We start from the raw sequence: 18,177 nt of genomic DNA, 5'->3' as shown, positions 1-18,177 counted from the left end.
GATATGACGGACAGCGAGAGGGTGACTGGGCCTTCCCTGCCATCCTGCCCCATTCTGTGAGTCACATTGTGGCCTCTGACTCTCCCATGAAGCCCATCCGCTCTTCTGCTGTGGGGCCTGGGGGCCTATAGACCCTTAGCCACAAGGAGGGGAGGGTCCTACGGATTGCCCCAGAAAGAGAATTGGCTCCGGGCTGCCCAGGCCTAGGTCCTCCGGAGGCAAAGAGAAGTAAAATTGGAGGGAGTGGAGGCCAGAGGGGGTTGGGGAGAGGGCCGGGCTCTGGCTAGGGCAAGCCCAGCCTGGCGGGAGAGGAGGAGAGAGGCGGCCCCAGGCCAGGGTGGAAAGTATGTGGGAGTGATCTCACTTGGAGAGGGGCCGGGCTCTCTCCCCCTGCCTTCCCAGTGCGGGTCGGTCTCCGTTTCTCCGGAGAGTGGGGGTTGTGGGGAGCAGGGACCAGAGCCTGGGGGGCCCCAGGGAGAGGGCTGGGTGCGTGGGAACAGCCTGCGGATGTGAAGTCAGGGCTCTGGTGGGGAGGTGGGAGGGAAGTGGCAGGAAAGGGGGGGCGCAGGGTAAGAGGAACAATGGAGAAGGCTGGTAGTGGCCACCACTTCCGCCCCAGGAGAGAATGGGCTTTTTGCTCGAGGCTTCCTGGAGGGGGAGGGGGCCTGCCCTTTCCCCCGCCACCCCCACATTTTACCAATCGATCAATCATTTTTATTCAGCGCTTACTTTATGCAGAGCACTGTACTGAGCGTTTGGGAGAGTACAGCATAACAGAGTTGGTGGGCACGTCCTTGCCCACAGTGAGCTTACAGTCAAAGAGGAGGAGCCGGACATTAATATAAATAAGTTAAATTACTGATGGGTACATAAGGGCTGTGGGGCTGAGAGAGGGGTGGATGAAGGATGCAAATCCTAATGCAACAAACCCCGATAGAAGTGGCCAACGGCAGGGATGACGAAATGGGTTCCGTGGACCCTCGAACCACACACATACAGAGCCGCAGCCACACACGTAGTCCCAGAAATATTCACACCCTGTCAGACACACACACACACACACACACAAACATGCACAGGCACACAAGCACACAAATCACCAGATATCCTCACATAAACCATCCCCAGGGCCCTCTGGACCCCCAGGCCTCCTGGACATCCAAGGCCACTCAATCACCCTCATACCTTCCCTCTCACAGGCAAATAATCAATCAATCATAGTATTGTGCTAAGCGCTTGGGAGAGTACGATATAACAATATAACGGAGTTGGTAGACACTTTCCCTGCCCGCAAAGACTTTACAGTCTAGAGGGGGGTGTCAGACATTAATAGAAATAAATAATAAATTGCAGCTACGAACATAAGTCATAAATTAGAGAAGCCACGTGGCTTAGTGGAAAGAGCCTGGGCTTAGGAGTCAGAGGGTGTGGGTTCCAATCCCGCCGCCGCCACTTGTCAGGTGTGTGACTTTGGGCAAGTCACTTCAATTCTCTGGGCCTCAGTTACCTCATCTGTAAAATGGGGGTCAAGACTGTGAGCCCCAAGTGGGACAACTTGATAACCTTGTGTCTATCTAAGTACTTAGAATAGTGCTTGGCACATAGTAAGCGCCTAACAAATACCATCATTATTATTAAGTCCTGTGAGGTGAATAAAGGGACCAAATCCAAATGCAAGAGTGAAGCAGAAGGACATGGGAGAAGAAGAAATGAGGGCTTAGTCAGGGAAGGCATCTTGGAGGAGATGCGCCTTCAATAAGACTTTGAAGGAGGGGAAACTACATGCTTCAGTTGCCTTAGTGGCCATGGGCAAGTAGGGAAAGGCAGAAAGGAGCAGGGGAGAGGTTTTCCAGGGGAGGGATAGCGGATGCGGCGAGGGGAGACCCGCAGGAAGGGGAGACCCCAGGGTGGAGTGGGCCGACTGGCCCCCAGTGAGGTGAAAGGAAGAAAGAGGCTAGGGAGGAGTGTGGCCCAGTGAATAGAGCACCGGCTTGGGAGTCAGAAGGACTTGGGTTCTAATCCCCACTCTGCCACTTGTCTGCTGTGCGACCTTGGGCAACTCACTTCTCTGTGCCTCAGTTCCCTCATCTGTAAAATGGGGATTAAGACTGTGAGTCCCACGCCGGACGTGGACCGTGTCTGACCTGATTAGCTTGTATCTAGTAGAGCACCTGGCACATAGTAAGTGCTTAACAAATACCATTTAAAGAAAGAGAGGAGGAGCACTGCTCGGGGGCTCCCTCGCCAAGCGGGTCCTTCCTTCTCCATCCTGCTGACCCAGCGCCTGGCTAGATTCCCGGGGGGCCAGCAGGCTGACTGGCTGACCGCAGGACCGCGGGAGCAGGCGAGGAGACAAGACTGAGGGGCTGAGGGGAGCCCTGCCTTGCCCCCTCCCCGCAGGGAGGCCAGACCTGACCCACTCCTCGGCTCCCCTGCACCCCCACTCTCCCTCTGACCCTCCTCCACCCACCCCCCATCTTCTCCCCCTTTGATTCGGGCTCCTTCCCCACACGTGCTGGGCCACTGCTTTCGAATAAAGGAACTTGGAAGGAGGGAAAGTGGGTCATTCCGGGCCAGGGGAGGCCTCCGACACCCTCTCCCACTGGCTCCCTCCCACTCCCCGTGTCCACCTCACCCCATCTCCCCTTCATTTTTCCCTCCCCGTTACTCTCCAACCCAGTCTCTCCCCCTTGGCTGCTGAGGGTATGTTGTGATTCCAGAATCAGCTCCAAACAATTTCCTCGTGATGGGGAAACCGCAGTCCAGCGGCAGAAGCCCCCTCCCTCCCCCCGGCCTCACCGTCCTTCCCCCTCTCCTCTAGGCTCCACCACGCTCCCTCACTGGCTCCAACTGTGTTTTTTAGAACTCCCACTGGATAAGATCTGTAATTGCCTCCAGATGTGGGACACAAAAACACAAAGGGGCTATGAGCTCATCTCTGCGCACCCTGCCACATGCCCTGACCCGGCCCGGACCCTTCCCCACCCCCCTAGGCCATCTCCCCCTCCCCTTCCCCCTCCACCCCAAGTCTCCTTCCCAGATGGAAAGTCCCAGGTGAGGGGCTGCTGGGTGACCCAGGCCCAGCTCTGGAGTGAGGCAACCAGCTCAACAGCTGTGAGGAAGAGGAGTGGGTGGGCCTGAGGCTCAGGTTCCCGGAGGGCAGCAGGAAGGTGGGAGAAAACCTCTCCTTCACGGAAGAATCAGCCCAACCCCGAAGAGACAGCTGGAAAAACTAGGTGACTGGGGGGTGGTAGGGTTGGGGGGAACGAGGTTGATGGGGTGGGTTTTTCCTCCGATGCATCTGCAGGGCCTGAGCATTAATCTAGGCCAGGAGGAGGCAGGGGCCAGGGCTCTCTTCCCCTCCCCAGCTGGCTACTCAGTGCACAGTGCTCAGCCCTGGGACCCGAGACGGGAGGATTAGCCCCTCTGTGGAGGGAGGGGATGGGGGCCGTGCTCCATGCCCGTGGAGAGGAGGAACCTAGTTCCTGCCCCTGGTGGGGGGCTTCTCCACCTCTAGTCCTTAAGGTCACTGGGGCCGGGGAATGTGTCTGTTTATTGTTCTCTTGTATTCTCCCAAGCACTTAGTACAGTGCTCTGCACACAATAAGTGCTCAGTAAATGCGATTGAGTGACTGGCTGCCTTTGCCAGGAAAAGCTGATGGGCCACGGGGTTCCCCCAGCTGGAGAAGGAGAAATGGGAATCTGCGGTTGAATCACATGGCTGGCCGGGAACTTTTCTGAGGCCACCGGTCCTACCGACTTCTTCCTCCTGGCCCCCAAGGCCCAGCGCTCGCCACGCCCTGACCCCCCGGGGCCCCTGGCTAGGTCTGGATCCAGGAAATCACCTCCCCTCACGAGACCCTTGGCCCAAACCCCGGGGAAGCAGCTCAGAGTAGGCCCGACTCTCCAGCCACGCCCGGGGGGGGGGATCGTCCTTGGAAAAATGCCCCCCGAAACCGGGGCGGGGGGTGGGGGAGAGCATCACGATGCATCACCGCCTCCCCCATTCCCTTTATCCCCTTCCCCCCATCCACGGCCAATCTAACTCACCCCCCACCCCTAGAGACAACAGCCAGAATGTGAAACAAAAGGTTTATTCTCTGTGGAGACTTAACAATGTCAAAAATGTCCTCTTAAGAGGTGTATGACCCAGCCCCGCCCTGCAGGTTCCTGGGGTCCGACGCCCTCGACCCTCCCACCCCCCTTCCCCACGCCCCTCGTTAACAAAAGGGAACTATTAATGAAATTTATATATAATAATTATAATAAAAATATACACATTAAAAAACGAACAAGAATCAGGAATTTAGCCGAACTGCCAGCACCGTTCACCCCACCCCTATGCCCCCCGCCCCCTCCCTCCTGAACCCCGTTCCTGCCCACCCACCCCACACACACAAGGCCTCCCCCCCGCCCCTGGGTCCCCTGGTACCATAGTCACCCTCTGGTGGCTGAGGGAGATCGGAAGGGGGCAGGTGGGGAGGTGGAAAGGCAGGACATAGGATTTTAAACTGAGGTCGGAGGGGGTACCTAGGCCAGTTCAGAAGAAGCGGGGGGCTGCTACTTCTACCCCCACCCCTGCCGGTCAAGACCCTCCCCAGGCCCAGAGCCGTGACACCAAGACCCCCACTTTAGGAGGTGGCCGTCTTCGATGAATCAGTCCAGTCCGGGATGGGGATCTTCTGAAAATTTTGAGGTCCCCAGGACTGCCCTTGACTCCCTCCCATCCCGCCACTCCCAACTCTGGAAACCACTCCTCTCCTCATCCACTTTCAACTCTGGCTCCGCCCCTCCACAGCACCCCACATTTCACCTTTCTATCTTCTCAGCTCAGCTGACCCCACTCTCCGTAGATCAGGCCCCAGGCCCTACCCACTGACCCCCAAATCCCTGCCCCTTTCCATCTAGGCCCCACCCCCTTTCTTATCAGGCCCTGCCCCAGCAGGAGCCCCTGGTCTCCGGCCATTTCCATGCCACTTAACTCCCAGCAGCCCTGTTCCCTGTGCCCACTTTTTCAAGACGACTGCCCTTCTTCCAGCCCATCCTCATCAGTTTTGTCCCGAGGGGCTCCCATTTCCCACCTCGGACTCGTACCCCCAAGATTAAAGTGAGGGAAAAAGTGTTTGAGGGGCATCGGGGAGAGAAGCTAAGGATCCCTCACCGGACGTTTTATCCCTGGAAAGCTCCAGGAGGCTCCCTGGGATGGCCGAATGGGGGAAGAGTCCCCCTCAGGACGAGATGGCTACCAAGCTCGAGCCCCCTGCCATCCTTGCTCCATCTGGCCCCCAGGAGAACCCCACCCCCACCCCCGATCCCTCCTCAACGAGGCTCGTTTAAGCTAAAAGAAGGCACTGGGGAGGCTGCCTTGCGGAGCCCCTGGGCCAGCAGGGCTAGAAATGCTGGGAGCCTCCTGAGATCCAAGTTCAGAGATGAAAGGCGAAGAGGTGGGGGGAAAAGCAGGAGTGGGGGGGGACCCCAAACCTGACCTTTACCAGCGAGGTCAGAGGGCCCTGGCCTTCCAAAATAGAGCCCCCAGGATGCCCAGCTGGGGGAGGCGGGGGGGGAGAGGAGAGGGTGGCAGAAGTGTGCACCGAACAGGGGAACTCCTGGGGAGGGTTTGAGCAGGGGAACCCAGTGGTCCCTGGGTACCACCCCGGCTCTAGCCTCCAGGACCGGGGGAGGGAAAGAGCAAGGCAGCGTGGAGAGAGTGGTCAGGAGCAGGGAGGAGGAAGAGGCGGGGGTGGGGTGAGGCGCAAGGGGAGCCGTGGGCCACCGAAAAGAGCTTTGGGGGGGAATGACCTGGGAATGACCTCTGCCCCTTCGCCTCCCCCCCACCCCCACAGAGGCAATGTTCGTGTGGCGGGGCCAGGCGGGGGAGGGCCAGCAGCCCCCCAGCCCGGGAGGGCGGGGGTCAGACCTTGTCCAGCAGGGAACGCTGGCAGTAGAGCAGTCGCTTGGGGGTCCCGTGACGCTTGAAGAACAGGACGGCGAGGCCGAGGATCAGGACGCAGAGCAGCAGCAGCACGGGCAGCACCACGGCCGCCGTGCTCACCGCCCCGCCCCCCTCCTCGTCCACCTCGATGATGATCACCTCCGTCTCCTCCTTGGTCTCGTCGGGCCGGCCCCCTGCCGGGCAGCCCATCCAGTCCCGCAGTACGGACTTGGGGTACCCCGGCTCCACTTTGAGCTGCTGGTTGTTGAATTTCCAGTATTTGTTCCCCTTGTAGAAATAGGTGAAGACTGCCGGGGGGAGGAGGGTGGAGGGGGAGCGGAGTCAGGGGGGTGACAGGAGAGAGGCGAGAAAGAAGGGGGTCCCCGGAGAGGCGGGTGGGGTGCGGAAAGGAATCGGGGGATGGACCCCAAGAGGATCACTCTCAGACCCACACCTCCTGCATTGTACATCATCGTCCCTCCGGCCCCGCACCCCGCTCGTGCCCTCTCCCGGGTTCTCCAGACATTCGCCCCAGGCCTCACCTTCATCCCGGCCCATGAAGGCGCCCCGTGGAGACTCTGGGATACCGTCCCAGACATTGATGTTTTTGGGGTACTCGCTGTCCACGGCTCTCATCTCCTCATTGAAGCGGTAATACCTGGGGGAGGGGCACGGGTGAGGTGGGAATGGGGGGCGGGAGGTTTTCCTGGGCATCCCCCTGGGGCGTGAGCAGTCCATCCTGTTTTGGTAGGGAACAGGGCGGGGGAGGAGGAGACCGGGGACAGTCTCCCTGTGCCACCCGTCATTACCCATCCAGGAACCATCCCAGCCTTAATGACAGAGCCGGCAGGAAGGCCAGACGGCACGGGCAGCGGGGGCCGAGGAGCCGGGGGTGGGAGGGGCCCTAATGAGAGGTCTCGGGGCCTGGGGGATTCTGGGCTTTGGCAGGGAGCGGTCAGGCGGCCCAAGAGCCTCCCCCCATCCTGGGAACAAGGCACTGGCTTGGTCCTGGGGCAGGGGGCTGAGGGTGAGGGGTCAGAGGGGATCAGAGCCTCACCTGTTCCCGCGGAAGAAGTAGGTCTTGCCGTTGGGCATCCAGAACAGGGCGGCATCGATCTTGTCGGTGGGGAGGCCGCGGCCCAGCTCCTTGATGTGTCGGGGGTACCCGGGCTCCAGAGAGGCCTCGTCAAATACCCAGTGCTTGTCTCCTGCGGGCAGGGGAGGGAGGGGAGTTGGTGCAGGTCCTGACTGGGCTGAGACCCTAGGACAGGGTTCCCGAGCTTATCTCCCCAGGAGGAGATGCCCAGCTTATCCCCCCAGGGGGAGATGCCCCGGCCCCGCCTACCTTTGAAGAAGACGAACTTGCCGTCCTTCCTTTCATAGGCGGTGTTGATGGAGGCCGGCAGCCCCCTCCAGAACTGGCCGATGGGAAGGGGGTAACCGTCCATGACCCGGTTGTCTCGGACCCGCCAGAACCAGCGCTCCTGAAATCCAGGAGGAGGTAAGTCACATTCAACCTAGTTTCGCAGCCGCCCCCAGCACCCTCAAGCACCCCCGCCGGTCTCCCCACATCCCACTCTACTTCTTCTTCCCCCCAGTACCCCAGCTGCTCCGTATGGGCCTGGAGAGGAGATGGCTCTGTGCCACACCCCATGCCCTCTGGCCCCCGGCCCCTCCAGCTCACCCATTCACCCAGCTGGGCCCCTCACCTTGAACACGAACATCTCCCCACGCAGCATGGCCACGGTATCAAAATTCCCGTCACAGATGTTGGGTCCATATGCTGGGTTTTTGGGCTTGTCAGGGACCACGGGCCGGGAAGTCGTCCTTGGGGGTGCCGGCGCCTTTGTGGGATGTCCCATCTCACTCCCTGGGGCACAGAACACAAGCAGCATTTCAGGCACAGTGGTTTGGGGAGGGGAGAGGGAGGGAGGGGCAGGGCAGATGGACAAATGTTACCCCCTCCAGAACTGGCCGATGGGAAGGGGTTAACCGACCATGACCCGGGGCAGGGGGTGAGGAGACAAGAGGGGATGGATACAAAGTGTGACGATGGATGGAGGGAGGAGAAGGAAGTTTAGGGAGAGATGGACTTCCAGGATGCCAGGAGACAGTCGGGGTGTAAGGAGACAGACAAGGTGTGAGGAGTTGGAGAGACGAGTGAGAGAAGATGGATACAGATTGACAGAATGCGAGGAAACGGCCAGACCAAGTGCGAGGAGACAGAGTGTGAAGAGATGGAGTGTGAGGAGCTCGTCAGATGGATGAAGACAGATTGTGAGGAGACAGACTGGGTGAGAGGAGACAAACTGGGTGCAAGAAGGTGGACAGCCTGGTGTGAGGAGACAGATAGACCAGGTGAGAGAAGATGGAAATAGTGTTTGAGGAGATGGACAAACTGGGTGTAAGAAGATGGACAAGCAGATGGAGACAGACAAACTAAGGAGACAGGCAGACTGTGTGAGGAGTCAGGTAGACTGGATGTGAGGAGATGGCATGTGAGGAGATGGGCAGACAGACGAGGTGTGAGGAGCCGGAAAGACCATGTTTGAGGAACTGCATGGATTGAGAGGGTGTGAAGAGATGGAGTGATTGCGTGCGAGGGACAGAGAGAGACTACATTTGGAAGTCCGGGGATGCCTGGAGTGAAGAGGGCTCACCGTAGAGCTGCTGGATGCCTCGGCGGTCATCTTCGGGCAGCACAAAGTTATCGGTGTCCATCCACTGGTAGAAAGGAGCCATGATGGCCGAGGGGTCGTTGGAGTGCTCCAGGCCCAGTGCGTGGCCCAACTCGTGCACCGCCACCAGGAAGATGTCGTTGCCTGGAGGGGTGAGGAGGAAGGGGAGGCCTGGACTGTCATCTGGGCAGCCCCTCGCCTCCCCACCTGCCCCCCCTCCCATCCTCAGCTCACTCTCAATCGGGCCTCTCCATTTGCCTGCATCAGGGTCTGGTCCAGTGGGCTGTAGCCTTACACCCAGGGACCAGCTGGCACTTCCCCAGAAGGCCCAGGGGAAATGAAACAATAATAATAATGATGATGGGATTTGTTAAGCGTTTACTACGTATCAAGCACTGTTCTAAGCTCTGGGGCAGATACAAGCTAATCGGGTCGGACACAGTCCCTGTTCCATGTGAGGCTGACAGTCTTAATCCTCATTTAACAGATGAGGTAATTGAGGCACAGAGAAGTGAAGTGGCTTGCCCAAGGTCACACAGCAGGCATTTAGCAGAGCCGGGCTGGTGTCTGGGTTGCATGGGCTGAGGTTTTGTTTTGGGCTGTGGTTTGTGCTGTCTTGGACTGGGGCCTAGTTTTTTTTTTTTTTTTCTGTTTGTTTGTTTTTAATGGTATTTGTTAAGTGCTTACTGTGTGCCAGGCACTATATGAAGCCTTGGGGTAGATATAAGATAATGATGATGATGGTATTTGTTAAGTGCTTAGTATGACTCCCAGGCCCGTTGCTCTATCCACTGGGCCACGCTGCTTCTCGAGCGATCTACCGTTCACCTGGCAGGTGTCGACTACTGGCTCCGGCCTGCTCTGGACGCAGCCTGAGGGGGAGGATGTCCCGGACTTTGGAAATAGAGGGGAGTGAGGCCCTGGGACTTTTACTCCACCATGAGAGCTACCACTATGCTCCTCTTCACGGGTCCACTGCTCCACAACTTCGTACGTCCTTCCCTGATGCCTCCCGTGCTTCGGTTTCCCCCAGGTGGAGTGGGGGTCTTCCAGGCCGTGCCCTGGTGCCCGCCCACCCAGACTCACCGCTGAGATCCTCGTTGCGGACGGTCCAGGGCTCGGCGGAGTCAAAATGAGTGTCGCCGCCGATGTTGGGCCCGGGGAAGTAGGCGTGGGCCAGGAAGCCACCCTCGCCATCGAAGGGCGTGCTGTCGCCGTGGAAGCCCTCCGCGAAGAAGATCATGATGTCGGCCTGCTTCTCGTGGCCCTCGCGCACGTAGGCGTAGGGGACCTCGCGGAAGCGCAGAGGGGTGGCCCCCTCCCACACCCGGAATGCCTTGCGGATGGCTTCGAACGTAGCGTACTCTCCGACCTTGGGCGTGTAGTTCTGGATGCTGGCACCGCGGGAAGGGAGAGAGAGGGCCCGGAGGGCGGGAGGGCGGGCGGGGGTCAGAGCGATCGCTGCTCCCCTGCCCGGCCGCTCCCTCCCTGCCATGGTCCCCGCGGGGCCCGGGATGTTCCATGCTACTCTGCTTGTCTCTGCTTCCTGAGGCAAGGTGTCTCAGTTTCCCTAGCTACATCAGGGCTCCCAGACCCTGGCCCCAGGAGTCTTTCCTAGTGCAGGGCTGAGGTCGCTACCTCTGTGGACTGGGTTCTGTGCTGCCAAGGACTTGCTGTGGACTTGGGTCTTGTTTTGGACTGGGGTCTCGGTCTTGTTTTGGGCCGGGGTCTGTGCTGCCATGGGCTGGGGTCTTGTTTTTTTGTTTGTGTGTTTTTAATGGTATTTGTTAAGCACTTACTGTGTACCAGGCACTTTATTAAGCACTGAGGTAGATACGAGACAGTCAGATTGGACACAGTCCGTGTCCCACACGGGACTCCCAGTCTTAATCCCCATTTTACCAGTGCAGTAACTGAGGCACAGAGAAGTGAAGTGACTTGCTCAAGGTCACACAGTAGACAAATGGTTAAGCCAGGATTAGAACCCAAGTCCTCTGACTCCCAAGCCCGTGCTCTTTCCACTAGGCTACGCTTCTTTTTATCATCAACACTGCTTGTTGTGGGCTGAGGTCTTGTTTAGGGCTGGGGTCCGGACCCCTTTGGGACTCACCAGAAGGTGATCTCATTGTGCTGCCATTTCAGGCCCTGGATGGCATAACGTTTCCTCCGCACGTTGGCCTTGATCTCGGCACCAAACTTGTCCGGGACCCCACAGCGCGGACGCTTCATGGCCCTGGAGGGGCGAGGGAGGGGGTCAGTCCAGGGTAGTGGAGGGGGAGGGGCGGGGCACTGAATTGGGAGGGAGAGGGCAAGGGGTCAGTCCAGGGTGGGGCTGGGGGAGGGTCAAGATGCAGTATTGTAGGGGACAGGATTAGTGTGGGTGGAGGGAGGGGAAGGGCGGGTCACACTGAGGGAGGGGATAGGTCAGTGGGGGGAGGGGAATAGAGGCCACCTGGGATGTGTGTGTGTGCGTGAGAGAGAGTGTGTCCGTGCACACTTTGAGCCAAGCGTCCATCACTCACTTCATAGTGTCCCCGTCGGCAGCGCCGGTGACCCGCAGCCCGTAGAACCTCTGCATGGCGGCTATGGCGGCAGAGAGGGACTGCGGGGAGCGCTGGGTGTGGGTGCGGAGGTCTCCGGGGGGCAGGTACCCATACTGCTGCAGCCAGGCCTGCAGGACAAGGATGCGGAGTGTGGGCCGGCCCGGGACGCACCCTCAGCTTCCGCCCCAGACACCGGGCCGCGCGGAGAAGGAAAACTCAAGACAGGCAACAGGAGACCGGGAGAGGGACTGCCGGCGGGGTCGCTGGGTAAAGATGAGGGGAGATGAGGAAAAAGCGGTGGTCCCGGAAGTAGGCCGGGCTTCTGCCATAAGCCCCATCAGCTCATGGGGACTCTTGTGTCCCCTGCAGTGCCTCCCTACCTGAGGGGAGCCCAGACCCCCGCTAGACCCTCCTAACCTGTAGCAGAAGAGAGCCTAGTGCAAAGGGCACGGGCTTGGGAGTCAGAAGGTCCTGGGTTCTAGTCCCAGCTGTGTAACCTTGGGCAATTCAACTAACTTCTATGTGCCTCAGTTACCTCATCTGAAAAATGGGGATTAAGACTGTGAGTCCCATGTGGGACAGAAACTGTGCCCAACCTGAATAGCTTGTAATTACCCAAGCGCTTAGAATAGCAACTGGCACATAATAAGTGCTTAACAAATATCATAAAATAAAACAGTGCCAAGGATGCCAGGATTCAGATAGAGCCAGGTCTGGTATGCGCCCAGCTCTGGCCCGTGGCTCAGTGCCTCCTGGCCTCCGTCCCTCCTCGGCTTGGGTCTCTGGGCCCCTTATTCTGGGCCTGGTGTCCTCGAGTTTAGCTGGGAAAAGAGGGCAAAGGGCCAGTCCTTCGATGGCCCCCCAGACGGGCTTCAAATCTGGGCTGAAGCGAGACAGGGCCTGGCAGGGTCTTCTTGGAGCCAAGTATTTTTTGGTGTTTTTTTTAAATGGTATTGGTTAAGCCTTACAGTGTACCAGGCACTGTTCTAAGCGCTGGGGTAGATACAAGGTAATCAGGTTGGACACAGTCCATATCCCACAGGTGAGATAACTGAGGCAGAGAGAAGTTAAGTGACTTGCTGAAGGTCACAAAGCAGACAAGTGGCAGAGCAGGGATTAGGACCCAGGTGCTTCTGACTCCCAGGCCCATGCTCTAGCCACTAGGCCACAAGTCCCCACTAACCTTTCCAGGAGGTAGTTCCAGCCAGGGGAGCCCTTCCCTGCTTATCTTAGAGACCCAATTACCTATGCGAGATCTCATCCTTGTCCATTTATCCTTCTTCCTCCTCTCTGTAAATTAACTGTCTGTCTCCACAGCTCAACTGCAAGTTCCATGGGGGCAGAGTCATGTCTTTTAGGACCCGTATTCTTCCAAGAGCTCGGTTCAGTCTTCCAAGAGCCCGGTACAGTCTTCCAAGAGCCCGGTACAGTGCTCTGCACAAAGTAGGTACTTAATATATAATAATAATAATTGTGGTATTTGTTAACTGTTCACAATATGCCAAACACTGCTCTAAGCACTGGGGTAGATACAAGGTAGTTGGGTCAGACACGGTCCCCGTCCCACATGGGGCTCGCGGTCTTCATCGCCATTTTATGGATGAGGTAATTGAGTTCCAGAGCGGTGAAGTGACTCGCCCAAGGTCACACAGCAGATGAGTGGCAGAGCCGGGATTAGAACCCGGGTCCTTCTGACTCCCAGGCCAGGGCTCTCTCCACTAGGCCGTGCTGCTTCCCTAAGTTCGAGAGATGGATGGATGGAGGAGGTGGGAAGGAAACGAGGGAGCCGGGTGCGGGTGAGAGGAAGAAGTGGGCCCGTGGGCTCGGACCCCCCAGTTGTGGTGATGGCAGCCCCGGTTCATGAGGGGAAGTGGGGAAATGACCTGGCAGCCTGGCCTGGGTGACGTCTGAGTGTGGAGGGCCTGGGGCTGACTCAGGGGCAGCTGACAGGGATGTGTGCTCACAGGGGGTGTGTTGGGAAGGGGTGGAAGAAGTTGCAAAATGGATTCCTAGAATCCACCCCCCAAAAAGCAGCAAGGGGAGAAGGAAGAGCTCCTCTGTAAACAAGTCAAACCCCCCCACCCTATCCCATTGGCTGGGGAAGGGGCTTAACCCCATGCATGCTGGGCCACTGCAGGCAGGTTTAGTCCCGAGAGCCCCAGACCTGCCCTGGCCTGCGCCAGGAGGATTTGGTTGGCGCCCGTGGGAGCCTGCCAGGGCCTGCATCTCGGTATGCGGGGAGTGCCCGCCCCCCGGCACCTCCCAGCATCTCCCTGCACTCCCGGCCCCCAGCCCTGAAACGCCGCTGTCCCTTTCCACCCAGCTGCGCCCGTGGTTTCTTCTGGTGTGGCCCCGGGCCGGGGGTCGTGATGTGACCAGGATGGGGGCCCGGTCCACTCCTAGGAGGCCTCCTGGGGTCTCTGGACTTCATCCCTGAGAATCCGCCTGAGAAAGCGCCCCGGCATTTTACCCACCCACCCCCAGCAAGGGGGTTCCCAGCAGGAGGGCTGGGGAAGACACCCTATCCAGATGTTCTCTGAAACAATGGCCTTGAAGAGTCCCTTCTCTCTCCCCCAACATCTGTCCAGAATCCTGAGTCCCTCCAGGGACTGGTGGGAAGGAGGAAGGCTTGATGGATTTTTTTTTTCCCCCCCTCTCCCCCTCAACCCCATCCTGGGGTTTCCAAGTGAAGAAGTAGTCTAACCCCAGGATTCCTGACCCACCAGGGGAAGGACTCTGAGCTGAAAGCCTTTCAAGAGCTGAGAGGGGACTCCATCTCCACAGCCCTCTCCAGGCCCAAAATATTCCTGTGGAGCAAGGGGCGTCTGGAGGCCCACCCCGTTGGCTGGTACTGCACAGAATCCCCCCACTCCACTCTCCCGGGACTCCAGGCTTGAAACGGAGGAACCCGAGCCTAGGGCGAGGTGGAGATTGTACCCGGGCTTGAGGCCTGCTCTTCCCGTCCCGTTGCCCTCCACACCCACCGGCAGGCCACGGCCCAGAAACAGATGGCAGCGCTGGCACGGGGATGGTCTGTGACCCACTTAGAAGAGTGCCAGGACCCACCAGCCCCTCCCTGCCCACTGGGGTTGCCGGGGGAGGTGGGGGGCTGGGGAGGGGAGTCGTGCCAGGCCGGGGGAGGGGGTACCCTGGGGATGAAGAGGGGGCCAGGCAGGGGGAGGGAGGTGGTAGATAGGAAGGGGTGGCCTGATCCCCCTTTGTTCCCTCAGGGGCTGGGTTTCTCCCCTCCTCTCAATGGAGCCAGGGCCCTGGGACCCAAACTTTGGCGTAGGCCCAAGGCGCGAGGCCGCCTCTTTCTGGCCTCTGCCCCAGCTCTGAGCCTCGGGCTGGGGTTTTCAGGGCTTTTGATTCCCGTCTGCCTCTCTTGCCCCTCCCCTGCCCCTCCCCTCCCGCTGGCCACAGTCCCTGGGAGGTGACTTCAATGAGAGAAGGGCTTCTTGGATGGGTGGGGAGCTGGTCTGCCCTCAGGTCGTCCACCCAGGGGCAAGGACAATGCCAATTCGGGACTTCCCTTCCTTCCTCCCCGCCGGTCACTGCCCTTCCACCGGTGGGCGATCCGCGTGGGCAGGGGAGCTCCAAAATAAGAAATCAGTTAAATCCGGCTCCCACCTTCGCCTCTGAGGGCCAGGCCCCAAAATAAGAGCAAAAAAAGAGAGGGGGGAAAAAAAAAAGGCAACCATCCCAGACACCCGATTCCCACACAGCTTCCTCCCAAAGTCTGATTGTACCGGGCCTGAAAAGAGCCGGATGTGAGGGACTAGGGAAAGGGGGTCCCTGGAAAGGAGGGGTGCTTCAGGAAGGTCTCTTCTGGGTGTTGGGGGGACTTCCTGAAGGGGAGGGCCTCTATGCTTAGTTTCTGCCAGGGTCCCCTTTCCCTTAATGCGGCTGAGTCCGGCTTGGTCCCCAGCTGACAAGGGGAGCTTTGTCTGGACAGAAACCCCAGCGTGGGTGTGGGGCTGGGCCCGGCCTAGGGCATGCATGCCCCATGTAACTTCTGTGCCAGGGTCTCCGGGGTGGGGGCCGAAGTCTCCGATACCAGGAGCAGGAGGATGAGAAGGAGGAGGAGGAGGAGGAGGACAAGGAGGACAACAGGGACAGGGAGGAGAATAGGTCGGGCAAAACCTCTTTTCGTTTTCCTGCTGTTGCCTGAGGGAATAGAGCAGAGCAGATAGGGGAGGAGTGGGGAAAGGGGGCAGGGGAGGGAGGGATAACTGGAGCTGTGGAAATCTGGAAAGAGGACAAACCCGGCTGCACATGACAAGAAACGGGGACGGGGACAGGGGCAGGTCGTGTTCCCCCCTTCCAAGTGTTTATCAAACCCCCGGCCCGTGCCAGGGTTGATCTCGAGGCCCACGGGGACTGGGAGGGGAGAGCAATTCCATGGAAAGTCCAGGAATGGGAAATCAGGCAGGGCGGGAGGGGGATGGGAAGTGGAGAGACAGGGGAAGGGAGATTGAACGCAATGGGACCCAAAAAAGTTAGGGAAGCCCCAAGAAAAGTGCTTCCCTTCATCCCCCGACGCGGCGGCCCCCGAAATCAGAGGTCCCCCGACCCCAACACCCCCCCCCCCACACACAAAGAGTTTGTCCCTCCGTGAAAGGCACTTACTTCAGGGCTAAAGTTGACTGCAGAGCAGAGGGAGATGAGGGTCGCGCTGAGTGTGAGGAGCTGGAGGACGAGGCTCCTGGGTCTGGGGGCCCGGGTCATGTTCCACTCCACGGTTTGGGCGGGCTGGACGGAGTCGGGGGGCGGGGAGGGGGTCTCCGCTGTTGCTCTGCCTCCTGCACCCCCACCTCTGAGGGTCTCTGCCGTCACTGTCCCGGATTCCTTTGTTCTGCCTGCTCCCTGGATTTCTGGAGCAGACCAGACGGGGATGAATGAGGAAATGACCGTGTTTTTCTGTTCTAGGGTTTTTTTGGTTGTCGTTGAGAGTTTTTTTTTTCTTTTTCTTTTCCCTGGTTCCTTCTCTTCTCCTTACTCCAGTCTCCGGGTCCTTCTCTCTGTCCGCCTCCCCTCTTCTGCCCTCTCCCTCCTTCCCCTCTTTCCCTCCCCTCTCCTCCCTCCCTCCCTCCCTCCCCTTCTCCCTCCCCTCCCTCTCTCTCCTGCCCAACCTAGTGAAGACGTGTGTCTCTTCGGTCTGAATTCAATTACAATCTTTGCAGAGCAGGAGAAAAAGTTACAGAAGTGGCAAAATCTGCCTCTTCGTGATGCAGGCTGCCATCTGCTGGGACCCGGGCCTCTGCCGGGAAAGGGGGTTGGGGAGGTGGGGAAGGGAGATGATCCTGGGGGGGCTGAGGCAGGCAGGATGTGGGAAGTTTTCTCATCATAAGCATATTTTGGGTGGCTTTGTTCCTTTGATTTCAGCCTCTGTCTCACCCCAGGAAGCTGGAGGATGGGGGCGGGGGGGCTCTGCATCTGGAGGTTCGAGGGTCCAGAAGGTCAGAGTTCAAGCAGAGCTGGGGTCTGGCTGGGTTTTCCTCCGATTACTTCTGTCGCAATCACTGGATGGCAGACTCGGGTCAGGGCGGCAGAGATGGTCCAAGATGGCAGGCGGGGGTCAGGGTGGCAAACGCTAGTCAGGACAGTGGATATGGGTCAGGAAGGCGGATATGGGCCAGGATGGTGAATATGGTTCACACTGTCATATATGGATCAGGATGGTGGCTATGGGCCAGTTGGCTTATATGGGTCAGGATGGCAAATATGGGCCAAGCTAGCATATAATACAGGTCAGGATGGCAGGTATGGCTCAGGATGGTGAATGTGGGTCAGGTCAGCAGATATGGGTCAGGTTGGCCTATATAGATCAGGACACGAGACATGGATTAGGATGGCAGATTTGGCCTAGGTTGGCATATATGAACTAGGATAGAGGATATGGGTCTATCGGTACAAGTCAGGACTGCAAATATGGCTCAGGAGGGTGATGTGGGCCAGTCATTATAAAGGGGTTAGGATAGTGAGATGGGCCAAGTTGGCATATATGGGTCAGAACGGTGGATATGGGCCAGGTTGGCATATATGGGTCAGGATGGCAAATATGGGCCAGACTAGCACTTGACACAGATCGGGATGGCAGATATGGCTCAGGATAGTGGATATGGGTCAAGTCAGCTGATACGGGTGAGGTCGACCTATATGGGTCAGGACGGTGGATATAGGCCTGGATGGCTGATATGGGTCAGGATGGCGGACATGGGACAGAATGACGGATATGGGTCAGGACAGATGGCGGATATGGGTCAGAGTGGCGGATATGGGTCAGAGTGGCGGATGCGGGTCAGATTGGTGGACGTGAGCGAGGTCGGCAGAGGGTGAGAGCGGGAGCCGCAAATCAGTTTTCTGCAAAGGAGGCAACTCCTGAACGCGGGGTTTCAAAACCCCACTTCCTACCTTCCTCAGGGACTTTTGGAACAAAAGATGAAAGGATTGAAGGAAAAAGAGGGAAAGGCTGCTGGAACAGGGAGTGGGAACAAAAAAAAAAACCCGACAGGAAAGAAAGCTTAGAGACCGAAAACCCCGACAATCAGCGAAATCTCAGTGCCAAGAATTGAATTGCGTTTGGTCAGCGGGAGGAGAGAGGAAGGGAGGGAGGAGGGAAAAGCCCAGAGGGTGGGCAGCTGGTCAGGTAGGGGGATTCTTGAGGTCCGGGGACAGGCGGACCCCCTAAGGAGAGTGGGCAGAGCCTCTCCCCAGCCAGCTGTGAGTTCCCCAGGAATGGGGCAGGATGGAGCCTCAGGCATTGCCTATTTGGGCGCTGGGCGGCTGGACGCTTTTGGGGGGTGAGGGTGGTGGCCAAGGGTGACATTTCGGCCTCTCAAGGAGGCTTCTCCTGCAACCAGTTGGTCAGTTAGGTTGGCAGGGCCGCCCTCGCCATCTTCCACCAGAAATCAGCCAGGAGGACAGCACCCCCAAGTGGGAAACTCGAAGACCAACCAGGTCGGTGCCCCGACCCCTGCAGACTTCTCCCCACCTTGGCTCTGGATTTTGCCCCTTCCTCAGG

The 18,177-nt window shown here is 58.6% G+C and overlaps 1 protein-coding gene across 1 annotated transcript; it reads right to left on the bottom strand.

The window, feature by feature from the left end:
- Positions 1-4,377: 4,377 nt before the first annotated feature.
- On the bottom strand, positions 4,378-16,409 carry MMP14 (matrix metallopeptidase 14). The gene is made up of 11 exons (XM_029078186.2): positions 16,286-16,409; positions 15,783-16,027; positions 11,133-11,281; positions 10,721-10,843; positions 9,697-10,004; positions 8,593-8,754; positions 7,642-7,802; positions 7,278-7,416; positions 6,990-7,140; positions 6,475-6,590; positions 4,378-6,240 (listed from the first exon to the last, which is right to left on the bottom strand). The coding sequence occupies exons 2-11, from the start codon at positions 15,879-15,881 to the stop codon at positions 5,912-5,914; spliced, it is 1,737 nt and encodes a 578-aa protein (XP_028934019.1). The 5' UTR covers positions 15,882-16,027; positions 16,286-16,409; the 3' UTR covers positions 4,378-5,911.
- Between the last annotated feature and the right edge of the window lie 1,768 nt (positions 16,410-18,177).

Source organism: Ornithorhynchus anatinus, chromosome 13 (genome assembly GCF_004115215.2).
Source record: "Ornithorhynchus anatinus isolate Pmale09 chromosome 13, mOrnAna1.pri.v4, whole genome shotgun sequence".
NCBI lineage: Eukaryota > Metazoa > Chordata > Mammalia > Monotremata > Ornithorhynchidae > Ornithorhynchus > Ornithorhynchus anatinus.
Note: the sequence above shows the minus strand (reverse complement) of the source record. Positions and strands in the feature narration are given on the sequence as shown.

Bases quoted from the DNA above. Each gene is read 5' to 3' on its own strand.
- MMP14 (XM_029078186.2), bottom strand. From the start codon at position 15,881: ATGACCCGGGCCCCCAGACCCAGGAGCCTCGTCCTCCAGCTCCTCACA. The intron at 8,755-9,696 runs GTGAGTCTGGGT...TCACCCCTCCAG, and splicing joins CCGCAACGAGGATCTCAGCG to GCAACGACATCTTCCTGGTG. The intron at 7,803-8,592 runs GTGAGCCCTCTT...TCTGTGCCCCAG, and splicing joins AGGCATCCAGCAGCTCTACG to GGAGTGAGATGGGACATCCC.